At 41.8% G+C, this 13093-nt stretch overlaps 1 protein-coding gene across 9 annotated transcripts in view; it reads right to left on the bottom strand.

Annotated features, from left to right (window-relative positions):
- The window catches only part of CAMK2G (calcium/calmodulin dependent protein kinase II gamma), a 117963-nt gene that overhangs the window by 20205 nt on the left and 84665 nt on the right, over positions 1–13093 (bottom strand). For all 9 annotated transcript variants that reach the window (XM_066191448.1, XM_066191443.1, XM_066191446.1 and 6 more), the window contains exon 13: positions 7998–8038. In XM_066191448.1, the coding sequence (XP_066047545.1) occupies positions 7998–8038 (41 nt within the window). The remainder of the gene's footprint in view (positions 1–7997; positions 8039–13093) is intronic.

Genomic DNA, 13093 nt, shown 5'->3' on the forward strand with positions numbered 1-13093 from the left:
CCCTGCCAATAATGCTCCCCTGAGGCAGGTATAAGCAGCAGCAGAAATGCAGAGACATGGAAAAAAAGGAAGAGAGAGAGAAGTCACCATTAAAGCACACGACTACACACCAGGGGAAAGGGCAGGGCTTAAGATCCCCATCCCCTCAAACACTGAGGTCAGAACATAGGTGCCCCACACACTGATATAAGGAGAGAAGAGAGAGCAGTATATATGCACAAGATGTGGGATACGAGGGAGTGTCTCTCTGTGCTCTCCCACCTCAGAAAATGGGGCAGCTTCTCCAGCCTGAGAAGAGGTAGGCAGAAACCGCCTGTGTGTCCACATTTGGAGGATGCAGAGGTGTGTTTGCAACTCAGTCAGAGGGTAGGGAGGAGGCCACAACAGAAATGCACACACAGGGGATAAAGAAAGAAGAGGGAACTTGTGTGCATAGCATGGGGAGGAGAAAGGCTCCCTCACATTGAATTTGGGGCTGACTGGAGAGGTAAGGTGCACTAATGCTCAAACAAGAAAGACAGAAGCACTCAACAGCCAGAACACTTTGCACTCTCAGATATTGGGAAAAGAACAAACAGGTTCAAACTACTCAACCTCCTCGGACTCTACTCTTGTTCAATGGCATCTTCAGTTACCTTCAAAGACACCTCCACAGCAAACTGCACGCTCCAGTAAACGAGGCTCAGCATGCACTTCCCTCCTCTTTCACTAAACCCTTAGTGTCATCCAGTTCACACTGAGCCCGGCAGGTCTTTCACCATTACAATGCTACGCCTTCCCCTTGCTGTCTCCCTGTACGTTTTCCATCTGCCCTTCTCCTTCGGTACTATCTGGGCTATTTCTCTGCTGCTTACTACAGTCTAGCCCACAGAGTGGTACAGGACAGCACACCTCCCGTCAGTCCTGCCATGCCATGGGCTCAGTTCTGTAGCTCTGGACTCCTGCACACTACCGCAGCACCCCCTGAGCAGCCCGTGAACACAGAACGGGCCACGGAATTGTAGCTCCCGTCTTCATACCCTTACTGAGCCTTCACAGCTCTTAGCCTTGAATACTGCCATCATCCCTGCTATCCTCACATCAGAGCTCAAGCACATACACGGACTGGCATGTCTTTGAAAGCAGAAGCGCCCACGTTCACCTCATACCCAGAACCACATTCCTAATGACACCCTACAGTCCACAGTCACATAGCCACTGCCTGAACAGACTCCAACTAGCAAAGCTTCTGCCTCATCTGATCTTTAATTCCGGTACAGACAGACTCTGATCTGTTCAGCATTTGGCTCACTAGTCTTTCACTTCATGGGGGCACAACACAGGGCTTGCCATTACATGGTTTACAAATTTGTGTTTCCTCTCATTTCTTTCAGGACAATTTAGCTTCTCCACAGGCTTTTCCTCAAGCTAGAGCTAAAATAGCATGTACTACCAGTGCATGAATGCAATGCTTAGACGGCCATCAACCCAGAGAAAGCCTTTTACCCCATCACAACAGGGAATTTTTAACTGGGAAAACTGGAAATTCACACCAATGAAAAACTTCAGTTTTTATTTTTAATGTATCCTGTAAGTTGCAGCAGACAAAAAGAGACTATATGGATACTGAGGTAAACTTTTCTCTAAGAAAGACAGTCTCATTTGAAATTCATACAGACTTCCAGTGAGTTACAAAAGAAAAAAGGGACAGAAAATGTTAAGATACAAGCAAAAGAGTCAATATGAAAACAATCAACCATGCCATGCAGAAAACAAACACCCTCCTACACAGAGGCACAAGTAGCACTGACACAGGAGGAAACAGAACCCTCTGCAGATCAGAACTTAATTAAGAGTACAAGCTAAATTTAAAACAGTGTCAGTCTATTACAGGGCATGATGTAGTGTAGAAATCCCAGAAAGCACATTATTACTGGCTACTATAATAACACGGGGAAGAAAAGCTAGGTTGGCAGTACGAAAAGGGCAGGGAGTGAGGTCTGTGTTTCGACCAGAGTATGACAGTACTACTGAAACACAGGACAGGTTAGAAAATGCCAACATGAGGCGCTGGCAGTAAGTGCTAAAGCATCAGAACTTAAATCACATACAAGGAAGTTACTGAAACCAGATCAATCTCCCAATACATCTTAACAGCTGCATCAGAACCATCTATTGTTACCTTCCCAAGGTGACTAGCTGAGTGAGCAAAGCTTTATGCTCTTCTTGTAATGTTACTGCAACTTAGCAAAGTAAATAAGAGAACAGAAGTTTAGTTATAGCGTTCTCTTTCCTTTCCATAACACAGATACATCTCTAAGAACTACTCGGCAGTGCAGAGATGTCCCAGGGAATGAAAAAAATTGTTACAGCCTATGGTAAAGTACCTCACTGATCACTTTAAGGGTTTCCCTACACCTGAGTGAGAAAACATTCTCCCAAAACAGCACAGACAACAAACCTAGGGATGAATGCTTGTTACAGTTCTATTTGTATTATATGTGTGAATTTTAGGTGTTCATCTCGAAAGAAGAGCAGATTCTCAACAGTGAAACTTAAAGAAGAGACTTGGTTTAGGTAACAATCAACAGAAGTCAGTAGATGACAGAAGACAACCTGAAGAATCACTGTCTCTTCAGCATGGCAGAAATACTAGAAATGGTGAGTGTACATCATTCCAGAACACATACTAAAACATACTATAAGAAGTAGAGTGGTTCCAAGCAAGGTCCCATTCATAGTCTTAGGAACTTAACATGGCTATTTCTTTTAATGACAGCTTTTTGTCTATCTTCTACATGCAGCTCTCCCCCAGCATGATACTGACAGTATTTATGTTAGAATATCATGCTTGCAGCAACTCATATTCCTATGGAGACGACAGCAATTTCAGAACTTAAGGTAGGAAAAAAATGTTGAACTAAAAGCAGACCATCATAGTGACAGTCATCTTGAACCAACAAATTTGATGTCCTATTTCTGCTTCTTCTTTAGCCTTTTGTGTGATGCTGAGCAAATAATTTAATCTTTGTCAAGCCATCTTCTCTCTTGCCCTTTTGTCAGCTTGTCTATTTAAATTGCAAGCTAAGAGGCAGAAATTTTCTGCTTAGCCACCACTAGCTAAGCACACTGGACCCTTGATCTCAGTTGGTGTTTCTAGGCATTACAACAATGCAGTGAAAAAACTGAATGCATCAAAGGTGGATATAATGTGCTACTGGATGTCAGCACTTAAACAGATCTGAAGCACTCCCCAGGTATCTTGCATAACACAGTTCAGCGCAGAACTCTGCTGTTCAGATGAACTTGGATTCTCCCTGTTTAGCTTCACCATAAACAATGGTGCTTTAAACAGTATGGCTTTCAGATTATAAAAAGTCCAGATGCAGAGATAAGAGCATTAACTCCTGTTGGTCATCATGTGACTGTCACTTGACCCTTGCAGATTTTATAGGTTGCTTCACCTTGCTACTGTGCCTTTCACCAACTGCTTCCCAGCAGCCATGCCAGTTTACAGAGCATCCTTTCTTCCCCACATGCTCTTTACTGGGCAAAGAGCAGGGAAAGCTGGTGCACAATCAGGCATAAAATGTACACTTACTGCAATATTCCTTCCAAACAGTAGAACAAATGGTATTTGGTACCTCTTTGCAGTTATGTAATATACAGGGCAGATCTTAGAACATTAACCTTGTTAAAACAAATAAATGGATATTTTTTCCCTTTCACTTGAGTCCTCCTTTCAGCTGAGCTATCCAGCTTTCACTGGGAAAGAAAACAGAGTGCATGTTGCAGAAAGACAAGGTAGAAAATCAACAGACTTGGCAGAGCATTGCAGGTGAATGCTCTTAAAGCCTCCTGCATCCCACAGCATACTCCACAATTTACTATCTCCACAGAGTGTTACAGTGGGCCTGAGGAACATTACTGATATAATTTTGTAAATCCTAGTCACAAACCCAAGTGGTCAGAAGTAAACAAGAAAGAAAAAAAGAAACTGACAAAGAGCTTAGAGAAGGACCAATTTAAAAATAATAACAATTACATGCTTAACTGAAAATAACACTTTGTGCATTAAAAAGTTCTGATTATAGAAATGGGTCTTACAAGCCCTGCTACAACTGGAAACACACACAGCCTCTCACACCAGCGGGAAGTGAAATGCCCCTTTGGAAAAAAAAGGGAACACGACTCTTTGAAGTGCTACCCAGAGACAAAAAAAAAAAAAACAAAAAAAGAAAAAAAAAAAAACCAGCATGAGGAATGTAACACTAACTACAGGGAGCCCAGACCTGACAAGCTTAGAGGAAGGACGCTGAGCATAAAGTGTCCTTAATTTTCATCCAGGTGTTTGCCCCAGCCCCACTCCTTAACCCCTCTCTCACCTTGAAGTAGATGGCAACTCCAGATTACAGTCAGAAAGGGGAACAAGAGAAAATAAATTTGATTTGAAACTATCTGAAGTAAATTTTAAAATGGTAGATGCACAATGTTTCTCATAAATTTAGAATCTTAAAAAAATACCTGGGACCTACAGTGATGGCCACAAGATATGTGGTATCTTACAGGGGCTCTGCAACTCGGCACTCAGCATCTTCTAGCCTCACTCTCTGGATTTGAAAGCAGAAAACCATATTCCTTGGGGATAAAACTTGGGCCTTCCTGCTGCTACAGTCTGGATCCAAATTCTGCTCGAAGAAAGTGAGTGCAGCATCACAAAGGTTTGGTGAGCAGGCAGAATTTAAGATTCAAGGCAGTTTAAATCATTCATTATTTAAGATAATGGAAAAGTTCTCAAGTGCCAAGCTGATGAAATATCTACCAATTAGCAGAATTAGTACTTGAAACAGAAGCAACAGGGCAAAATGAAAACAAGGAATGCTTCAAATAAAGTTTGAAAAGGAATTTGCTAGAGGGGAGGGTCACATCCATGGAAATTTATCAAAACAACCCCAGCGTGGGCACACTAGTATTGGAATTTAAAAAAAGTTCCTTTCCTGTCCTCCCCTCCTGATTTAAGCTTTTCCCATTGCCTTCCAGAATGGTCTGATCCAAGTAAAATGAATCCATCATCATTGCTTTACTGCTAAATTTTCTTCAGTGAAGGATTTGAGCCTATTGCTAGAGAAACAAAAATTGTGCCTTTTTTAATGTATCAGCTCAACACAACTCACACTAGATGCTCGTATCACTACATATGACTATTAAATCATTCTTCTCTCATTTATGTGTCAGCAAGTACATGCTGTACCTTGCATCAGAAATTCACCAACACACATTTTTATGAAGTTATTGGGAATAAAGCATGAGAAAGGTGTATATGTCTCACTCAAGCTTGTGTAATACTATGTCATAGAAATTCCTACTATCTTTGTCAAACAATGCAGAATTCTAGCACAGACAGCTCTGAATACCAGCCAAACAAGGGGGAAAGTTACCTTGAACAGAAAGTAAATTAACACAAACTGGTGGTGCTTTTTTCCCTTAATGTCTTTAAAGCCATTGAGTTTTACACTAGTGTAATAACCTATTTGTGGAAGAAATACTCTTTCCATTCTTATCTATTTTGTGGATATCTGTGACAACAGTCTTATGGTGCATAAATAAAAATATTTTTTTCAGATAAAAACCATGAAGAAACTGAAACATATTTTCTCTCAAATCTCCATAAAGAGTTAATTTCCAAGAAGGTTCTAAGAGACAAACAGAAAACTCAACATTCAAACCAGTCTTCTTATCTGGAGGAAATGTGAGAAACAGCCTAACAAGATGGCATGTGGTCAGCAGCAGACTACAGTTAAAACTACAGCATGCAGTGCTCGTTCTAAACCTACATCCGATGTAGAATAATTTATATAGGAAGTGGGAATGAAAAGATACCACAAAGCTGAAAATCTGGTTGATGCTCAAGCCACGGTATTTGTGCTCCGCACTACTGCAATGGGCAGAAAATCATCGCTTGCCACAAGTAAGACCAGATGCTCTTACCTCGACCAGACACTGCCACAAGTTGTTTGTCAGAACCGAACAGGGTGAGAAAGTGAGTGGAGCTAAAATTACAAGTTTCCTGCATAAGGAGCAACACATGCCAAGTAGGCTGGTCACAATGGTGAGGCCACCAACCAGATAGTGACCAGCACAAAGGCTGTCCCCAGCAGCCAATGGGCCACTACTGCTCCAACAAACAAATGGACATAGTAAAAGTCTACACTTCGAATGGGATGCAGCACCCATTACAGCAGGGCAAGGAAAGAGATAAGCATGTAGACATGTAGAAATCCCACAACAGAAATGTGAAGGATGTCCCACAAACACACACAGACCATCACACACTCTCTATCTTGTCCAAGCTTAGTACTGGGGGAAAACAACTTGTACTTTTAAAAGTCTGTATTACTGAGCAGAAGAGTAACTCAAAACAGGAGTTTTAATAAGAAATACAAGATTTATTTCTGAATTTTAACACTTACAGAAGTGAGGACTCAAAATCCACCTCTGAAGATAGTCACCACTTAGGGAAAATGGAAAGTTTAACACCTCTCCTAGGGCCCCTCAGCCCAGGCTGAACATGAGCAATGCACCTCATGGACAGCACTGGGGCTCACACTGCAAAGCCAACCTGCTGTAACACTTTGGAGGGAGGAAGCTGCATGGTCTCCAGTCCTGCAGAAGCAGCAGTTTCCAGACAACAATCTCATTCACCATGAACAAAGAATGCTATGCTCTCTAATGTACCTTCCACTTTATCAAAGTATTCAGTTACACATACAAGGAACAACACATATTGCCAAGGGGTGAAAAGTAAATCCAGAATTATCCTTTTCACAGAGGAAGACATCATGTACTCCATGAACCAAACACCACAAGCTTTCCATGGAGCTGGAAGGTTCTAACCTACAGGGTCCCCTTGGAACTACATTAGTGGGAAGTTGTACCTCAAGATTTACGTGAACATCCTTTGCCCATTTTTTGAATATTTTAACCCAAGATGTGACACTCCCTGAAAGCATGTTAGAAATCAGGAATCCTAAGAACAAAGACATTTTTTTCCTAGATAGGTAACAAAACTATGTAGACATGTTGATCCCAACTGTTTTTCCAATTACTTCTCCCCTGCCTTATCGGGATTTTGAAGCAAAGGGGAGAATGAAGACTGCCCACGGTGCTAAACCAGGAGATGAACTGTTCCACCTAACAGCTGTGGAGGAAGGTTTGGACTTCAAAGGAAAATGCAAAGAAATAAACCCAACGCTTCTTTTCCATGTGGAGTACAATTACCCTTCAGAACAGTTAGGGGAGGACCATGCTCTAGCCGGTAATTGTCTCTCCTCCAGTTTTAGTTGGTAAAGGGCTGCTGCCTGCAACAACAGAGCCTTGGCAAGGGCCCATGTGACCTCCAAAATTAAATGATGACCATGCAACACAAAGAGTGACATTGAAGTGGGGAAAAAATAATTCCCTTCAGAAGGGAACAGGAGAGTGCCTCAACTTCAGGCACATGAACTGAACTTTTAACACAATCCTCAGTTTCTGTTCTGTCCAAACACGAACATTTGGAGCCTCCTCCTTCCCCACCCTTCTTCTCAGCTCAACCTTCAGCATCTGTCCATGTGAGTAGACAAAGAAACTTTCATGGGGTCTGCTGGGTATATCATCAGTCACTCGCAATTGCTCTGTGTAATTTTCAGTCAGAAGCACTGAACAAAACAGACTAACAAGAGGCATGTGTCACAACTGAGCAAGTCCTCGGTCTTTCTAATCCAGTGCTGACCAGTTCTCCATGCATCACAGAAAGGGGAAAAGGAATTCCTGCTGCTGCAACAGTGCACTTAGCTAGTTATGCATGTAAGGAACACTAAGATCCCACCCAGGGTTCCATAACAAGACACTGATTATAGCAATCCCAGCCACAGGACAGGGCTGTGGTTTTACCCTGGAAGGGGACGGGCACCAGAGAGAGTGGCTGCCTTCTGTTCAGATGGTGGGACAGACAGTGAAATGGCAAAGCAAGAACTTACCTTCACTCCATCTGACTTCTTGTTCAGCAGGCTTTTGGCAGCTGTGGAGAGAAGCAGAATTAGGTCATAATTTGTTTTCAAGACTCTCTCTCTCTCTCTCTCTCCCCCCCACCACTTCCCTCAAAAATGCACAAAACTTCAGAAGGACAACCATCCTGATAATTCCTCTCTAGCAGCAAGAGACCTGGAAAACAGGACAAGTCACTTATCAAATTCATCCTGATAGCAGAGGATCATCTATCCTATCTATTGTTCACCTATTCAGGCAAAATACTACCACTTTCACCATCTCAAGAACAAGTCAGAAATGGTAATTTAGAGCTTCTGTGTCAAACCTCAACTCACTCTGAGGGGTGACCCCACCCAGAAGTGCCAGCAGTTACAGGGGGAAAAGCTTAAGAAACCTGTCTCATTTCTGCAATAGGATAAAGGCTGCACCTGTAAGGGCAGCCATTCACATAACAGACGTGGCTTATAAAGGGGGTGCTGATAACACAGAAGCCTTCTAATTACTGTTACTCAGTTTCTCTGGGGATAGCTGGATACCCAAAAGAAAGGGACTGAAAAAGTGCAAAAAGCAGCATCTGAAAACTTAAAAAAGGAAGAATGGCAAAAGAGACAGGGAACTAGGCTGAATTTCTTTACTGAAAGATAAAGATGTTCTGCTGTGCTCGAGTTGAACAACTGGCACTACAATGAAACTGAGAGAATGATGAGCACACACAGAGAGCCCACAACCGAAGCCTGGCAGAAGGCACCCTTGGGAGTGATGAAGGAGCTGCTCCATCTATTACAGCAAAGCAGTACATTAACAATGACTGTCAACACCAAGACCCCATCTACAACTTCAACAGACATAAACCATTTCTTGTCTGCTTATGAAGAATGTATTCTGTTGTATCAACTTCAGCATGCAAGACAACTACAGTACCAACACATGCTACGTCTCTCCTAAGCAGCTGCTGGGAAGCTTATGGGTCTGGGCACCTGGGTTTTAGGTGCAGCAAAGATGAGGCCTAGAGAAAAGGCAAGTCCTAAGACAATGCTCCCATGACTCGTTGAAATGTTCCATTCCCAAAGACATACTGACCAATTTTCACAGTGCTCAGTCCATCTAGAAGCAGCAATGTTAGGCAAAAAAGGTTTTCATAATATCTAAGCAACTGTTTAAATTTTATGTACTACTACTCTCTACTCTCTAATGCAAGTATAAAGTTAGATTACAATTTTGTTTTCATTCCAGCTCTCAGAAACCAAGAACATTGGAAAAACTTCATGCAGAGGTTTTTTGAATGTGATCTGTCAAAACACAGTGTTCCAATGTGCACACATGAAGGTGGGCAAGGCAACTCATCTCCCCTGTGACAGTTTCTTTTCTGAGTGTACACATATTGCAAGCATTGCAAGACTGCAAGACAAATAAGTTCTTGCCACCTTCAAGGCATGGCAAAGGCTAGCTTGATTCTACATGCAAGTGAGAAGGAGAACAGTGTGACTGTGGGGTCAAAAGGGGTCCAGCATTCATACCACACATGCATCAAGGCATCTCACACAACAACTGCTGAAAACAAGAAACTGTTACGGCCTTACAACGCTTCAGAAGGAGTAAAGGATTCTGCAACTTAACAAATACGCCAAATGGGACATCCTTGAAGTGAAAAAAAACCAAAACAACACCCACCCAAATCCACCATCAGAGAAGCAAAATAGTACCACCATATGTTCTGGGAACATCCCAGAGACAAGCAGGGAACCAACATTTCTCACTCTTTCTGCAGTTTTCCCACAACCTCACATTTGTCTTTGTGGACAGAAGACAGCTAAAATCATGTTTCACAGCATTAAAGCAAATTCAGCTGAGAGCCCCTCTGTACAGCCCAGCACTGTTGATCCCTGTTCCCTGGTGCAGCCTGCCCATCCAGCCTCCCTCCCTTCTGGTACCTCTGCATGGCATACACTGCTCTCCCACAGGCCTGACAGCATCCCAGCACTGTAGAAAGAAACTTGGTCTGTGGTGTATTTGGTTCATGCATCACACTGCGGTTCATAAAGACAGCTGGAGAGCCCATGAAATGCATTTACACACAAAGATGACTTAGACACCTCACACAACAGGGACGCATGCAGGTTTACCCACAGATCAACCTGCACAAGTTACAAGACAGAAATAAAAGAGGATGCAAGAGGAATTTCTGCAGAAGCAACAGACAAGACTTCCTGTAACAAAAATCCTTTTAGAAGACAGGCAGATTAGCAAAGAGACTACTGGAGGGGAAAAATCCAAAGAAAAATGCAGGCAAATTCGCTACTATTCCTGAAACCGTCTTGTACCAATGGTCAATGGTTTTCCAGACATGAGATGCTAGTATTAATTTTTTCTATCTTTCCCATTTTCTCTGCATGTTAAAGAAATTAAATTCCCTCTTCTCTCAACTTCTAGAAGTTAGGAGTTCTTCTAGAATAAAGAAACACAAATGCACATGCTGCTAACCCAGTAATTTAAAAACACAGTTCTGTTCCTGGCTTAACAAGACACTCTTCAGTTAATCTTTGAAGAAAAACACAAAAGGCCTCTCCCTCTTCCCACATTTCTCAGTTTTGGCCTCCATAGTAAACAGCCTGGGCTCTGGACCATGCTTCTGGCAGAAACACAAATCCCCAATGCTGAACTCATCAGCAATAAACACCAGACACTCTGGATGTCCCAGAGCCAAGGGGGGACTGAAGAGGAAATACTCAATCCAAAGACAGCCAGGGATAGTGGCTTCTCCACTGCCAGCCCCACTCCTCCTCTTCCAGACAGAGCAACCCTTCGTCCAGCCTGTCCCTGGGTTTGCCCTGTCCTCAGCTGCCAAAACTCAGTTACATCTCTCACTTCAGTTAAGCTTCCAGAGAGTTCTTTTTTGGGAAGTAGGAAGAACACTGAGGCTGCTTTTATTAAATCTGTCTAACTTAAGATGCTATTCCAACAAACAAGCCAAGTTCTGGTTTCTAAACACAAGCATTTATACCTGAAGAATTCTGGAGTTTACTGAGACTTGATAAAATAAAAATTGTATCATACCAACACAGACTTCCCAATGACACAGAGTTGCAGCTTGTCATTCTCATATTCTCAGTTCAAAGAAAGTCATATTAACTATTTCTCTACTCGATGTCACTTCTGGAGTCACCACAAATAAGCCAACAGTCAGTGGGCAGTCATAAGAGGCACTTCTGGCTACCATCGTGCACAATGCCCATGAATGCCGTGTAACTTCGAGAATATCTATTTGTTAAGAACAAACACCACATTAAAAAGTATCCACAGAGCTTTCCTGAACTTTAGAGAGAGGAACATAGAAGTAGAAGAAATTATTCTATTACATTCACTTTTGATAATAAATTACACTCTGTGGCCATAGTGATAAACACTTAAATGCAGTCATGAAATCCATATCGCTCCAGGAAGATGCAAATGGAAGTTACTAGCTGAAATCCACCACTTTGGCAGGTCTACACTGTAGCAGTTGAGCACCATTCACATTCAAAACTTAAAGAGATTTAGTAGATACAGAAAAAACACTTAAAAACAATTTTTCATTAACTGTGATTTCATCTTTTGCTTGGGAAATGTGATTTCCAGTGATGTGACACTTATTTAGTTAAAGCTCTACAAATACCTTAGTAACTTTCCCCCCTCCATATTTTCATACCTTTGGATTTCTACCAGGAGATACAAATTTCTGAATCAGTATCTACCTAACATAACAGAGTAGAAACTTCACAGATATTACTCATTTCAGTTAAAGAAAAGAACTCAAATTTCAACCTGAGTATAAATATATATGTATATGCACACACACACAAAATAGCAAAAATTCAGTTTTACACATCTGGAAGGCAGGTATAACAAGACAGCAAAACATTTCAGTACCTCTTCAGTATTTGTATTACTTCCTCCTTCTTGCTCTTTAGTCAGCTAAAAATGTCTCCGTACAGGTAACACTAAATATGCACAGGCATATTTGGGTCTTCTTTACTTAGTTAGAAAGAACTCTGCTCCTTGAATCTGCCTCCAGCCTCTCTCAACCTCACCTATCTAGTCAAAAACCCAAACCTGCACATTGGAGTGTTAATAAGGATCTGCAGAGACATGTAACAAATTCCAGTCATTGTCACACTCTGCCACAATAGCTCCCTCACAAAACTGACTTGAGCAAGGAGTGACAATAACCCAGAAAAATGCTCAACATCAGTTAAAAAGAGAGGTTTCAGGCATAAGGCTTAATTACCTGCAATGTCTGTCTTAGGATCTATTTTGAACACAGGACTTGTGCTGAACCATGTGATAGAAGTGAATTTCACAGTGTGAAAGCTTGTTGAACAGCCCAAACTAACAGTTGCAATCCACTTAGGAAAACAGTTCGAAGAATTTTACATAGGCCACTTTTAAGTTGTTCGTAAAAATCAGCTTATGGAGAAAAGCCACTTCTCAGCATTTGGTGAAGATGGCTGCTCCTAAGATGAAAACCAGCCTCCTTCCATCCTTTCACTCCATTTATAGCAAGCTTATTTACAGAGTTTTATCTGCATAAATGAGTCCAGGCACCCTTAAATATTGCAGGAGTCTCTATAAAACCTTGCCAACTCTCTTCTAGTAATAAATTTACATTTACTTCTCAGAAGATGATTTAGGAGTTTCTTGCGTATGATCTAATCAGCTGATTTACCTGACTGCACTTCTGTATTCTGTAAGTGAATGCAGATCAGATCAGTGTTTGCTTGGATCTTCTGAGCATTCGGAGCCCCAAATGAACACCCAAGTGTGACCCTAACAATCCCACAGCAAAACTTAGATTGCATTGCTCTCTTGCAGCTGAATTAACACCTCCCAGAGTGTGGAGAGAAGCCAGAAATATCTTATTGTAATGAGGTTTCAACTTCCTAACTTGTACTGAAAGGAGTGCAACTGTACCTGCTTTTAATAAATAGCCTACAGCTGGCCTGAGATGCAATCTTCTAAAAAGAACCACAAACAGCCAATATTAAATGGTAGAATATATCACAACTGGGGAAAGAAACCAGATATCCCTTAACTTAACGGGCCTGGGGTA

The sequence above is a fragment of the Chamaea fasciata genome, unplaced genomic scaffold, assembly GCF_029207755.1.
Source record: "Chamaea fasciata isolate MVZ Bird 193981 ecotype frontalis unplaced genomic scaffold, bChaFas1.0.hap1 SCAF_9, whole genome shotgun sequence".
Classification (NCBI taxonomy): Eukaryota; Metazoa; Chordata; class Aves; order Passeriformes; family Sylviidae; genus Chamaea; species Chamaea fasciata.